General features: G+C 43.4%; 1 protein-coding gene across 1 annotated transcript in view; it reads right to left on the reverse strand.

Annotated features, from left to right (window-relative positions):
* Positions 1-7,904, reverse strand: part of TRIM24 (tripartite motif containing 24) — a 57,219-nt gene extending 49,315 nt beyond the window's left edge. Inside the window, exon 1 of the mRNA XM_048946082.1 lies at positions 7,389-7,904. Within this exon, the coding sequence (XP_048802039.1) occupies positions 7,389-7,755 (367 nt within the window). The 5' untranslated portion in view covers positions 7,756-7,904. The remainder of the gene's footprint in view (positions 1-7,388) is intronic.
* Between the last annotated feature and the right edge of the window lie 5,956 nt (positions 7,905-13,860).

Below are 13,860 nucleotides of genomic sequence, written 5' to 3' on the forward strand. Positions count from 1 at the left end.
TTCCTTCTTCCACCCTACTCACTCCCCAGCTGACAGCAGTCCCTAACGAGCATCAGTGTCGCAAGTATTGGTACTGCAATTTAGCAGCAGTGTCATCTGATCTTCTGTTGGGTTGGCTCACAGCATCGCTTCAACATCAACCCTGCATATCCTTAGCCACAGTGGCTCACTAATAGATGTCCAGAAGTGAATGAGGAGGATAAAATGAACTTTTAAGTTTATTATGTGCTTTCTGAACTAAAAGTAGGTATTCTAGAAAATACAGATGTTTTTTCCAAGCAAATATTTAAAAACAGTCCTGATTCTTATTGTGTACAGTACAGAGCTGTGTTTCAGCTCACTGGGAAAAACATCCAGCCACATCTCAAATTAAGTAAGCCTTTAATTTCAAATAGTATTTCAGCTACAGTTGAATTTTATTTAAATAGTACTAGATTCACCTAAGAGACCAGGCAGAAAGTGGAATGCACCATTAAAAAGGAGAAGTAGTGAAGTGCCACTCACTCACTATCAGAAGTGGGAATCTTCCTACAATCATCAAGCAAATGGCTCAGCTCTCCTGTCCGTGCACTCGTGCTTAAGGAGAGTTCAGCTCTGGAGTTGCAGAATTCTGTTTTTGAAATGAAGATGTGCCTGTGATCGAAGTCCAGAGAAACAAGGGCCCCAGAATCCAGGAGTGCAGTTCCAACTGCTGAACTATGCTCACTGTCTGGCTTTTTCCAAAGCTCCCTGAGAAACAACGTGACCCCCAAACTAACAAAAACTACACAGTTGGTCTGTCATCAATCCTCTATCACGTTAACAATGAATGTGTGGCAGCATACAGTCTCGCCACATAAAATCTTCAAATAACTGTTGATATAAATCCCTATTCTCCATTACTTTACACAATTATTTCCTGCTTTGTTGAGAAACATTTGTTTTATACTCTTTCCATCCTTTAGAAAAAGGAGTTTAAGTAGAAATTCAGTCAGCTCAGCTGTAACAGTGAGGTTCAAAGGGTACAACATGTAATGGGATATTAGTGGGAAGGTTCAACCTCTACTGTCGTCCCATCGGCATCTGCCTCTGGTGTCCCAGGCCAGCGTCGTAAAATAGAAGGCATTACTTTCAGAGCAGTCTTTGTATTTTAAGCAGTAAATGACTCCACAGCTAACTAATTGTTGAGGTAAATTTCAACAGCGTCGTTGGGACATTTTTATGACCTTTAAATTAGCCAAAGAGACACACATGCACACATACACACAAAAGCACATTTAAGCTGTTACAGCAGATGAAATTTAAGTAAGAGGCAATAAATCCATTAAGAATTTTTAATAGGCAAATGTTCAGCTTTAAGTACTATGGGAAACATCAGTAGGAAACTACTCAAGGGAGTAACAGCAAGTATTTTCACTCCAGATCACAAAAAGCTGGCAGAAATCACACTGCCATTTGCTTTTCCTGAACTAACAGTGGATGTAACAACTCCCTGCTCCCCTCGTTCATCCAAATCCACAGACAGCAGTTCCTTCCACACCACTGGAGCAGACTTGGTTCACCACTACACTGCAGGAAGGAAAGTTAAAATCAGAACTTACACAGAGGAACTGCCTTTTAACATAACTGTGATCTCAGAAACAACACAATCTTTGGCTTGTTCCCTCCTTCCCTGCACATTATTCTGTATTTTCACGGGAATTCCAGCTGCATTGTCAAACCCACTTCATTCAACAGTGCTGATAACCAAAGCCTAAGCAGCTACTAGAACTCTACATTTTGACTTCTTTTTCCATTAATTACACAGTAACCAAATCTTCATTAACATTAAGAAATGATGGTATTATTCATAATTCAGCTGGATCATAGGTTCAGCATATACACTACAGGGCCCAAATTAAAAATACAGTCACATTGAAACTTACTTTGAAATTCAATTGGTCTTGGTTTTCCCCTGCCTCATTTTTAGATTAGGCATAACAGGGAAAGTACCGGCCTCTCAAGTTTACTAGAGATGGGAAATTCCATTCAATAGCATGGAAATTCCTTATAGAGCATTTTAATACAAGCTTGACACCACTGGCTTTCCCTGCACAGAAGAATGTCTTCTTTGACAATACGACATTCAGAAGAGTTTCCCTGAAATTTCTTCCTTACATGTAACAAGCTGGTTAAAATGGAGTGAACAAGGCCGTTCTATGGCATAGATGCAAGTCAGCAGGCCAATTCAAAAACCCACTGCACAACCTGCCAGCTCTTCAGTATGCTTCTGTAAAGAATAAACTGAACTGAATTAGGTTTGTCCCTGAGGATTTAAACCTTTTTTTAAAAAAGTGTCTCAAATTGGACTATTCAGAACTTGGTACAGTAACTTCTAGACAACTTCCAACTCCACTGGAGTGGCTACACGACTACAGAGGTTTTGATGCTCCTCTGATGTATCTGGTGGCTTCAGTGTTCCTGTCACCCATTGGATAGCTAAGGAAAAAAAGCAAGAGTATAAATGCACATCTATAACACATGTTCTTTTCAAAAAGACTTACTCCTAAATCTCCTTAATTTTGTTATGAGTTAAAGAATTTATTTCCTGATGGTGCCACAATGGAAGTAACACTTGTAAAAGAATGCATAGAGGCAACCACATATGTGTATGTCTGTGGGAGTATGTGTATATATAAATAAAATATGTATTCTCTGTAGCACTAAAGATGGAGAGAATTCACTTTAATCAAGCAGCAATATGTGAGATGAAATGGAAATAAACATATGTAGCAGGCAGATCAAGACGTCTTAAGTCTTCCTAGACTATCAAGAGCTGGAAGAACAATAGAGCTTCACCATAAGAAAGCTCAAATGAAGCTATTATGTCCTTCAAACTCACTAATAAGGATCCTAACTATCAAACCTAAAAAGGGAAAGATCATGTTACATACAGAAAATTAAGAAAATATATTTCAAAAGCTATGTCTTCATTATAAAATGAAGTGATGGCATCTCAAAGTCCAGATGACAGCAGATGCCAAGATCAGCTGAGAGTCTGAGGGTTTACATCTATCCAGAGAAAGACTGAGCATGGCACATACCAGAACATGGGATGCCATCTGCATACATGATGGGATATCAAGGGTTAGGTCTTCATTCCACACCTTGCAACTTGTATCGGTAACCAAGTATCTCTAGGCATTAATCAGCTAAAATACAAAACACGAACAACACTGAAATCCTTGTTTACTACCTGAAGTATTTATTCCTTAATTAAGAGCAAGCATTGAATGTATTTGAGTTGTTAGTCTGGACACTCCTCAAGAATTTATATCCTAGGAGTGCCCAAGCATTACATGCTTTAACAGCTTCATTAGATTAGTTTGCTAGTTGGTTTGTCTACAGATAAGGCAAAGAAGAAACACTCCCCTCTATTATTCTGGTTATTGACACTAGGCAGATTTAATTAGTACAATTTAATACCTACATAAAATTTCATATGTATTTCCATGCACAAGTTCTTCTACACATTAGGTCTTGATTTTTTTTTTTTTTTTTTTTTGTACAGGCTGAGCCAACAACAAGAAACAAACACCAAAACGTATTTACAGCATGAAGCAAAACTAATAGGCTTAAATAAAAACAATCTCAACCAAACTTTGCTTATTATGGACCTCTGAGAGAATTTGGAAGAAAGCATCCTTGTCTCAAGGATTTGTTCAGCAGGACCTGCCCAAGGCTATGATCAAGACAACAAGAGGAAGTTGTCTGGTTGAGTGACCAGAAAGAATCTGCTCTTAGTTAACATTTGCAAGTCACGCTGATTTCTGCAGTTGCTTTGTAGTAAGTGACCACCATGCAGCCAGTATGCATGCTCAACAGCCTGCCAGGTGATGGTAGGCGTGTGATTGTCGCATGATCTGCAATCACCCAACGGCAGATCACCTAATGGGGGAGCACATGCCATTGCCCCAACCAGAGGTGCACAAGAGCAGAACAGAGAGCACAAAAACCCATAGAGTTCAGAGGTAGAACAGGTAGTCTCTCGCCACCCAACCCAGCCGTTAAGATCAACAAGACGTCACTGATCAACCCGCAGCCCCCAGGGGCTATCAGGACATTCCGGGACCCATGGTACTGACTCTCCCCAACTCATGATCCCTTCACTAGAATTCCTCTCTTCACTATTGCTAACTTCCCCATCTTCCCCACATTCCTTAACTCTTCAGACTTTGTAGTTATCTAGTTGGTTAACATTTGACCCTGCTTATGTCTTTATCTCGCTCCAGGTATGCGTGTATATATGTGTGTATCAAATCATTTACTCCAACAACTGGAGTGAGACAAGCCCTCACACAAAAAGTTCCACAGAAGCCCAGTGCTGTTCACACACTCCATTATGAACACTCTACTACTTGGCCAGTCATTAAGCACCACTCAGCACAAAATTTGGGTAAATGGTGGATTCCTAATCACAGCTTCCTTGTATACACTGATTATTATTTGCACCATCAAACAATGAAGAAGGGCCATTTGAGAAACAAAAGGGAAACATACAAGAAGTTAGCCAAGACTCTTAACAGCAGACAAGCATCACATTTGCAGACTCACTCTTGCAGCATTCCTCCTGCTTCATGTTTGTGCCCAGCAGCCTGTAGTTTGGCAGTGCAACCACAAAATACATCAACTACATCAAATAAGTTGCCAGTGGCAATTCAGAAAGCAAGCTGAGAGTTTTCCGGTACTAACATTCCTGAAATCACACAGTTGTCTTTGCAACACTCTATACCTCAGAAATACCAGAGACCAGAAACTCCCAAGTATTCTTTTCTATAGAAAAAAAATATTTTATTTCCAAATGGAACACATGTGACAGTACAGAGCATATCTATGCTGCAGGTGGCCTCACCACCAGGCTACCCCTGTAGGAGGAACACTGACTTACATATACCACAGAAAACCCCTTGTGTCTCGACACCTGGCATTGCCGCTGTGCACACTGACCTGTGCGTCAAGTGTGCAACACCACAGCACTCAACTCACTCAAGAGTCTCAGGTTTGAAAGATTTTTCCTCAGCACGCCCTTGTTAGCTGTTAATACCTTTGCAGGGAGTGAGCCAACAATCTCCCAGGTTGTTTTTCAAGACCAGTTTTAGTAAAGCAAAAGAGTGTTTCTGCTTGGAAGTGGTAAACTGAAGACAAAACGCTGATAAACAGGAGCCCACACATCCAGACTATACTCGAAAATCAGTTTGTTTTTAGCTCCCAGTTTCTCAGTTGATGTGGATATTAGCACAGCATGACGCGCCTTCCCAGAGCTGGCGCACTGAGGCATTTGTCAAATCAGAGCCTTTCCTTTGTTCAAGCCTGACTCCCTCCTGCCAGTCTTTCTCCAGGCATCTTTTTGTGCCTGGTACTACTCGGCACACGTGCATAAGCAGCCTTTCTGTTTACCTTTCAGGAGTTTTTCATAGTTTGTTATTCTGTTGTGGCTCTTACATGGGACACTGCTTCTAGCGAACAGCTTCCTTGCTGCTTATTTCTTCAGTGTAGTCACAGTATCTTATAATTTACATAACATGAGGAATTTATCTTCCAGCTTTCTAAGCTTATACTCTTCTGTTTATTACTCGAGATCACTTCTCATACACATTTTGTGCAACATACTACTGGTTGTAACAGATTTACACTGTTTTGTCCCTTCTTCTGTATTCTGAGACTCTAGGACTTCCTCCATAACACATTATTCCTCACCATAATCAGCTTTAAGGTGACACTATTTTTTCAGAACCTAAAATAAATTTACAGCTGCTTTACATCAGTTGGAAAACAAAGCAGCCAATACACACGTAATTAGCTGGTATACATTCACTTTAACGTAACCAAAACAGCAACAAGACCTAAGGAATGTGACAAAGACTGCGAGATCTATACAGGTTTCTTTTTCCCATTGGACAACTAACAGTAGGGTGGAAGCACATAAATAACTAGAAAGAAAGTAGGATAAAAATGCGGTATGGCTGTATACTTGAAGAACAGAGAGTATACATTGCGCTATTCATTCACACAGAACCAACTCACATAATCAAAGAGTGAATGGAGGTATCAGTTCACTGCTGCTACGATTCATTGTTTTAGCTGTTCTTTGTCCTCCTGTAAGCAGACGTTTGAACGGCACTCATCTTTTTATTCTTAAGATGCAGCTCACTTTATGCTCAACGACATACTTTAATTTCTGCTATATTTAAGCATAACATCTGGGAATTGAGCTATGCTGTTCATGACCTCGAAACTCCTAGGATGATTACACGCTCCCACAACCTATGTTGCAACTCCTGAACTGGCAGCATCTCTGCCCCCATTTCTCATTTCCAAGTCCCATCTTGAAATATTCCATCATCCACCAAAGTTTGAGCTTTTCACGTTCCTCCTATGCAGGAGTTCACGGCTCTGCTCTGAGATGTACAAGCAACGGCACCTCCTGGATCCGACAAGTTTAAATACACCAGCTTTGAGTCTCACCGACTTCCCCAATTCTGGAAGTTCTGATGAGACAGCCTGACTCTTACCTAAATTAAATGTTAAAATTAAAGGTTGAATGAACATACTAACGCAGACATCCACGTCGAGGAAGAGGCTCAGCGCACCCTGCTAACAAACATCCCAGGCCTGACTTTCTCAAGTAAACTCGAGCAAGGCTCCAATTGTCCCAAGCATTCAGAGGTTTTTTTTTTGCATACAACCGGAAATGGTTCAAGCTGTACTCCTTTGTATCAGATGTGCTAGCGGGATAGTAGAGACAGAAGCCACTGTGCCTTTAAGTACAGGTACTTAAAAGGACAATAGGCCAATACTTTCTTAATAACAGCAGTCTGGAGTTCCTGCTGCCTTCTGCAGGTAGAATTTTATACTTGAGCTCACAGTGCATATCCCAAAAAGCACAGCCACATCTATCCTATTAACTCCTATAATGAAAACCAAGCTTCTTTCTGCCCCCCCCTCTGCACGCAGCATTCTCCAGGACCTTCCCCGCTCTGATTAGAGGACGCTTGCGGGTACCCTTCCCTAGGATACAGCCGCAGGTCGGAGCGCTCCTCAACCATTCCAAATGCACTCGTAACACGAGCTCCCACAACGGGAGAGGAGCTCCCCAAAACTTATTCACTGTCCACTGAGACACGAATCAAGTTTCCTACGGCCGGGGGGAGCCGCCCGCGGCGCGGTGCGGACAGGTGCCACCCCGCCGCCCGGCGGAGCGCGGCGCAACAAGGTTGACATCCGCAGGACTTCCCCGGGTCGAGGTGGGAAATTCGAACGAAAGAAAAGGAACGCCGCCCCAGCCCCCTCCCCCCTCCTTCCCCGCCCACCATGCTCCCCTCGCACCACCCCGTCGCCTATCGCGACACGCGCGTCCCCAGCGGCCTTACCTGGCGTGCAGTGCAGGGGCGAGGGGCCGGGCGAGGAAGGGGGAGGCGGCGGCTCCTTGGTTGGGGCGGCGGGAGGCAGCATGAGGTAGCGGTCGGGCTGCGGCAGGCAGCGCTGGCACACGGAGTGGAGGCAGGGCAGCAGCTTGGGCTGCCGGCTCTGGATGGGCTGCCCGCACACGCCGCAAGTGTCCAACAGGTTGAGCGGGGCCGCCTCCCCGCCCCGCTCCGCCGGGCCCTGGCGGCTCTCGGCCTCGTTCTCCCCGCTCAGCGTCGCCGCCCCCGTCCGATCTACCGGGCACGGCCCCCCCCCGGCCGCCGCCGCCGCCGTCGCCGCCGTCGCCGCTACCGTAGCCGTCGCTTCTTCCATTGTCCCGAGCCGGTCGCTGGAGCGCCGAAGAGATGCGGGGCGGCCCCGCTGTCCGCCGCCGTTCGCCCGCCTTCCCGCGCCGACACCCCACCCGCGCGCGGCCCGCGCTGTTTGTGTGCCTGCCCCGGGAGGAGGCTGCCCCGCCGCGCCACACGGCCAACGGCCGCCCGCGCCCCGCCCCGCTCCTCTCCCCCTCCGCGACACGCCCCTCCCCAGGCCACACCCGCCGGCTACGTGCGGCTGGAGCTTTCCCGGCCCGCCCTCGCACGAACCAGCCCCCACCCTCACGCAGGCCCCGCCCCCACAGCCCCCCCCCCGCGCCACATAAGCCACGCCCCCATAAGCCCCGCCCGCTGTAGGCCCGCCCCCAATGTCTCTCATCCGCTTTGCCCCGGGGCTCGGCTCTGTGCGCGGTCCTCGCCGCCCAAAAGAAGCCCTGCACCCCAGCGGCCCACGTGCACTTTGTTAAAGACTTTCGACTGCTGCAGCCCACGTCTCCTCGGCTACTGATCAAATGGCTGCCTGCTCATGTGGGGCAAGTGGTCGGGCCAGAGGGGCCTCAGTCCAATCAGAGAGATTCTTGTGGTGGTCATACTTCAACCCCAGTCGATGTGTGGATGCTTGTGGAAATTTTAGCCTGTGTTCAGTTTGGCCCATGGCATCAATGCCGCTGTTCACAGGCACATCACCCAACTGAATAGGCAATCAGTAAAACTTTAAAAGTACAGTTCTAGTTTGGACGCACCGTTTTGCTGAATCAAATCCTTGAACTTAAGTACACATGCAGACATAAAACATCACCTACATATTGGTCATGGGTCAGTCATGGGCTGATTCAAGCTCATGCCAGATGACTCAGTAGCCCACTTCCTGGCAATCCCTTCTAGATCAGAGATAAATGTCATTCCTGCTTCCAAATACCAATACAGCTATACCCTCTCAGCTCTTATCTTGCCAACACACAACACCAGCAGCACTTCTCCAGAGCACCTTCTGCCTCCCGACCCAGCTCAAATCCTGTCCTCCTCTCCTCACTGCCATCTTTGCTGTCCAGCACTGTATGATGGTGTTCTGCTAGGTCCTTGTGACAGGAGCTAATGTGCCAAGAGTGTGTAAATGCTGAATGATGAAACAGGTTCAGGAAGTAAAACTAATGATGACAGCATGAGTTCTGTTAGGTGAAGAAAAACAACAAAATTGCCACTGGGATAGGCAGGTGATCACTGAAGTGCATTTGATTAGTTTTAATGGCAAACGATTGGAAAGTCAATGAATAATATATTTCTAATGAGTGACAGGAAGCCATAAGTTAATCAAACATTTCTGCAACTAGAATTAGCTGTTTATCCAGTAGAAGGCTGGACAGCAAAATAGAGATTATCTAAAGGTACAAAGGCCACCTGCAGAGGATTTGAGCAGGTGCTTTGTTGGAAATCATATCCCCACAAACCACTTGTGTCCCAGTGATTAGTAATATATATACAATTTTGTTTCCTGCAAAATTTGTTTGCTTGGAATGTTTGCAAAGCACACTTGAACTCTGCTGTAAAATCTGTAATCTCATGACATCCAAATAGCATCTGTTATAAAATAAATGTTTGAACTTTTATGATTTGAATGTAGAGCCCTGCTCTCTTTGCTGTTAGTGAGGGAATTTTACTAGGAGTACTCAGGGCAGGAGCAAAAAGCGGTAAGAAAAGGCATCCCAATATATGCAGCCATTCGCTATAGGAAGACAACAGAGTGAAGAGAAAAGCCTTGGAGTGTAGAACTGCATTTCTCAAACAAAATCTGGGAGCAGTTATTAAGATGCTGCACCCCTTTATGCCAACCTGGCTGCATGGTTTTCAGACCACAGCCACACTACACTGCCTCTGGCCATCAGGGTATGAGATACACTCTTTCTACCTCATGCTGGCAGGTTTTTGGTTCAGGTACTGCTGATAAGCAGACCTAATTGGAGTTAAACGAGTATGGAAAATTTGCAAAATAGTGCATAATCATTCTATGTCAGCATGAAGAGACGTGCCATATCAGGAACTACACCAAGTGCCCAAGAACGTGAATGCAGAAGAGTTGTAGCTGGAAATCTACTGATAAGAAAGAAAAGTGGCACATACTGTATGACCATTAAAGGAAGAAGTTGGACTACCAGCCAACTATTTTACATTATAAATATTTGCAGCTGATAGAGTTGGTGGAGCTCTCCCACATGGCAACGGGCTGCATGGTGGCAATCTCTCCTTGAGTACAGACACCTTTCAAGGTTACTCCTCAGTGTTGAGAGACCCCATATCTGATCCTTACAGTGAAGCAAGAGACATTTCTATGCGATACAACATTCATTTATATCAAGCCTAAGTGGCATTGCATACACTTCAGGCTAGCTTAATTATTAGGCCTGTAGTAAGTAGTAGAAATTTCAATGCCAATTAACCATCCATCATAGAGTGTTTGACTGCCACTTTTGTTTAATCAGTAATTCTGTTTAAATAGTGGCTAATAAATTCTTCTGGTTAACTTCACAAGGAGAAGTTGTTTCAATAATTCACCTGTGACAAAGATCAGTGTAGCTGGCAAGATGGCACATTCAGTCGCTGAGCACTTAGGGATGCATGGAGCTAACCCTTTGTCAAAATTCTTGGAAGAATGGGCACATAAACATTGGGATAGCTAGAATAAAGTAGAGGAATGGACAAAACTCACAAGAAGGAAAATGAAAGACATTAACAAAAAGGGAATCATATGCAAGATATTGGGAACACATTTGGAAACAGCAAGTCAGGTAAGGAATGTAAAGAAAATGAAGTGAGAATGTTATGCTATAAGGTTGAACAAAGAAAGCAACACAAAAATCCTACTATTCCTGCAAATAGAACAATTACAGAAACAAATAGGGAAGAAAAGGAAAAACAAACTGTAGAGGGCAGGGTAGAAATAATGATAACTTGCATTCACAACCCGTCAGATCCTTTAAAGATCCTGTTCCTGGGAGGTTAGGATGAGGATATTTGGGATGACTCTGATCAAGAAAATGACAAGGATGAATTGGATGTTTCAGAATTTTTCAGCAGCCTCTAATTCATGTAACTCATTTGTGTTGAGTGAATTTATGGTAGTTCCTATTACTAAAACTGAGTTATCTGCCAGACGCCAAGGAGGTGACCAAAAGGGCCATTCCTTGGGATTCCCTTCAGCTGGCTAATTTGTGCAGAAAATGTAGGCATAAGCCTGGTGAAGAAGTGATTAAATATCTGTGGCATGTCTGTCTAACCAGAGGAGATTGTATTGTGTTAGAGCAAAAAGAGGTAGATGGCTTCTGGGCACCGGGAGTGTTTTTAAGCAAGGGATCAGGCCCTAACACTAGATCATGTGCTATAGATGGTATGTTGAGCAGGGGGCACAGATTATAAGGAATGAAAGGAGCCCACCAGTATACAAATACAATCATTAAGCAAATTATCTGCTGCCATGACAAAGGCAACCTGCTTCCAGGTTATGAACAACAGAGGTGCACATGGCAATTACCCTACAGACCTTTAAGACATTAAACCACTAATAAGAGGAGTCACTACTGTCCTGAAACTATACATCATTGCAAAAAGAGATGAGATAAAGAAAAACATAGCATGTGACATGCAGGAACGACTAGCCTTGCCTTTGACCCAACCCTGACCTGGGCAGAACTGAAGCACAACACTGCTAATTATGGTTGAGAAATGTGATAGGAAAACACTTCAATTGGGCGACCCCATACTGAAGTAGACAGCAGATAGGCTAAACAAGTACAACAGACTCCTCAGAATCCCCAGCATCCTATCTCAAAAATCCTCTAATAGAATAATGGATTTCTAGGATAGATGTAGTGAACTGTAGAGAAAATCCTTATCATCGAGCCTACCTCAGATAGATGTATAGGGCTGATCACCTGGAACTATACTTAGTCTAATCCATACTTTTCATAAACAAGGGTTACCGGAAAATTCAGAGAAAATCAAATAATCCTCTGCTCTGAAATGCCCCACAAGTAATCCTTTTACCTCTCTTATGGAGGAATGCCCAACTTTGCAGGAAAAAAAAAAAAAAAAAAGGAGGAAATCCTGAATGGCTGCTGTGCTGTCCTTCTGGAAAACTGAAGTTTGTCAGTGAGATAATACAAATGGCTTTCACATTTCTGTCCCAGCCAGGCCCCAAATATAACTAGTAAAATTTTTAATTGATGCAGAACTTCACATTTCAGTATTTTTTCCCGTGACACAGATGTCCCAGACTGAGCTGCTTGGTGTTGCTTTGAAAAAGTCTGAAAAATGTCTTTGGTCTTAAAGCAGTGAACAATTTGATCTAGTCATTGCTAGGAGCAGGCCATGACTCATTTGGCTCCTCAGTGCTTCACCGGGATGACAAATCAATAGAGATAAAATGAGGACTGTGACAAGCTGATACAGAATCAGCTTAGAAAATGTGTAAGTCATGCTGACTAGGTGGAGGAAACATCCAGAAACAGATTACTTCATCTCTTGTACCACCTTCCGTACTCAAAGAAGAATTTGAGAATTTGCTATGCTGCTTATTCTGTTCACAGTGTTTCGTTATATCCTTTGCTTGTTCCAGACACCCCAGTTAAAGCAAATTTTAGAATAGCTGTTATTCCCTCAGCATCTTGTCTTCTCTTTAGATGTAGACTTTGTCACCATAGCCTAGGCCTTTGCCATTTTCAGTGTAGGTTCCTGCAAATTACTGTACAAAAAGTATATTCTGGAGCTTCAGCTACAGAATGTCGTAGCCATTGACTACCCATCAGGACTTCTCAAGAAAGGGCTCATCATTAGGAGCTCCATTCACTATTTTTAGACAAAAACAATTTATTTGTTGACTTTGGTTTCTTCCTTTTGTCTTTGGTTCACTGTTTGCTTTCTTGCATTTCTAGATTTTCTAGCAGTCATGAATCCTTCCTGGATTACCACCAAGTGTTGGCATGTACATTTCCTCCTCTTGAGACAGCCATGTGACAGTAAATAATCTCTTTCCAAAGTTTTCTCATAGCCCAAAATAAAGCTCTGATGCTGGCAATGTGATCAGTACAATTCCATCCTTTTTGTGGCAACAGGGAAGGAAGTGGCAGAGAAGACTCAGCACTCAATCTATGTCATTAAAAAATGCTTCTGCCATTCTGGTCATCCAGGAGGTGGACATAGCAACTTTTTGGCCAGAATCCACAAATAGCAATACAAAGCAGTTGGTGGGGAGTCCTACTTCAGAATATACAGCATTTTCTATTCCAGCTTCTCGTGGTAAATGAGTGTTTTAATATATGGCTGTTTTCACTGATGAATGAAAAGCACAAAATATAAAAAAATGTTCACTGGAGGCAAGATAAGTACATTAGAAATTAATTTAGGAAGATGTAATATAATAGTCTTCCCAGCAACAGTGATCAAGGAGAACTTTACTTACCAGAGCAGCTAGAATAAGCAGTGAATGAATATAATTCCTCACTAGCTAAGATGGCTGAATTAGATATCCGTCTACAAAACGGCTTAGGCCTGTAGGTTGCTTTTTTGAATTCCACAATCACAAAACCATAAAGCTACGGTAAACTATGTACTTGTCCTCTCCATCAGGAACAAATGAGAAAACATTGAAAAACCTGGCTCAGTGTTTTTTCTAAGGATTTTCAGTTTTATATATTCCATACTACAATTACCCAATGTACACACGCACAAAAAATGTTTTTCCCTTAGTTAAGGAATGATTTCTTAGAAATCTTCTTTGCATCCTATTATATACACCATTTACCTGAGTCAAATTTGCGTGTGAAAAATAAGCACCAGCACTCAAGAATTGCTTGTCCAACTTCATCTCAGTTGGAAGCTCTCCATACCTGGGTTCAACCACCAACCAGATGTTCCCAGCACTCGATTCAACATCCTGTAAGCATAAGCTGTGGATTAATGATGTCACTGCACAGTTTAATATTAGTTTAATGTTCAGAGATGTTGCAGTGCTTTTGTAAATTAACCCTTGGATCATCTGATTAGGTATTATGATCCCCTTCACAGAAAAGGTTCTTTCCTAAAGGAAAGGCAATGTGACAATTCTGAATGT

The sequence above is a fragment of the Lagopus muta genome, chromosome 1, assembly GCF_023343835.1.
Source record: "Lagopus muta isolate bLagMut1 chromosome 1, bLagMut1 primary, whole genome shotgun sequence".
Taxonomy (NCBI): Eukaryota; Metazoa; Chordata; class Aves; order Galliformes; family Phasianidae; genus Lagopus; species Lagopus muta.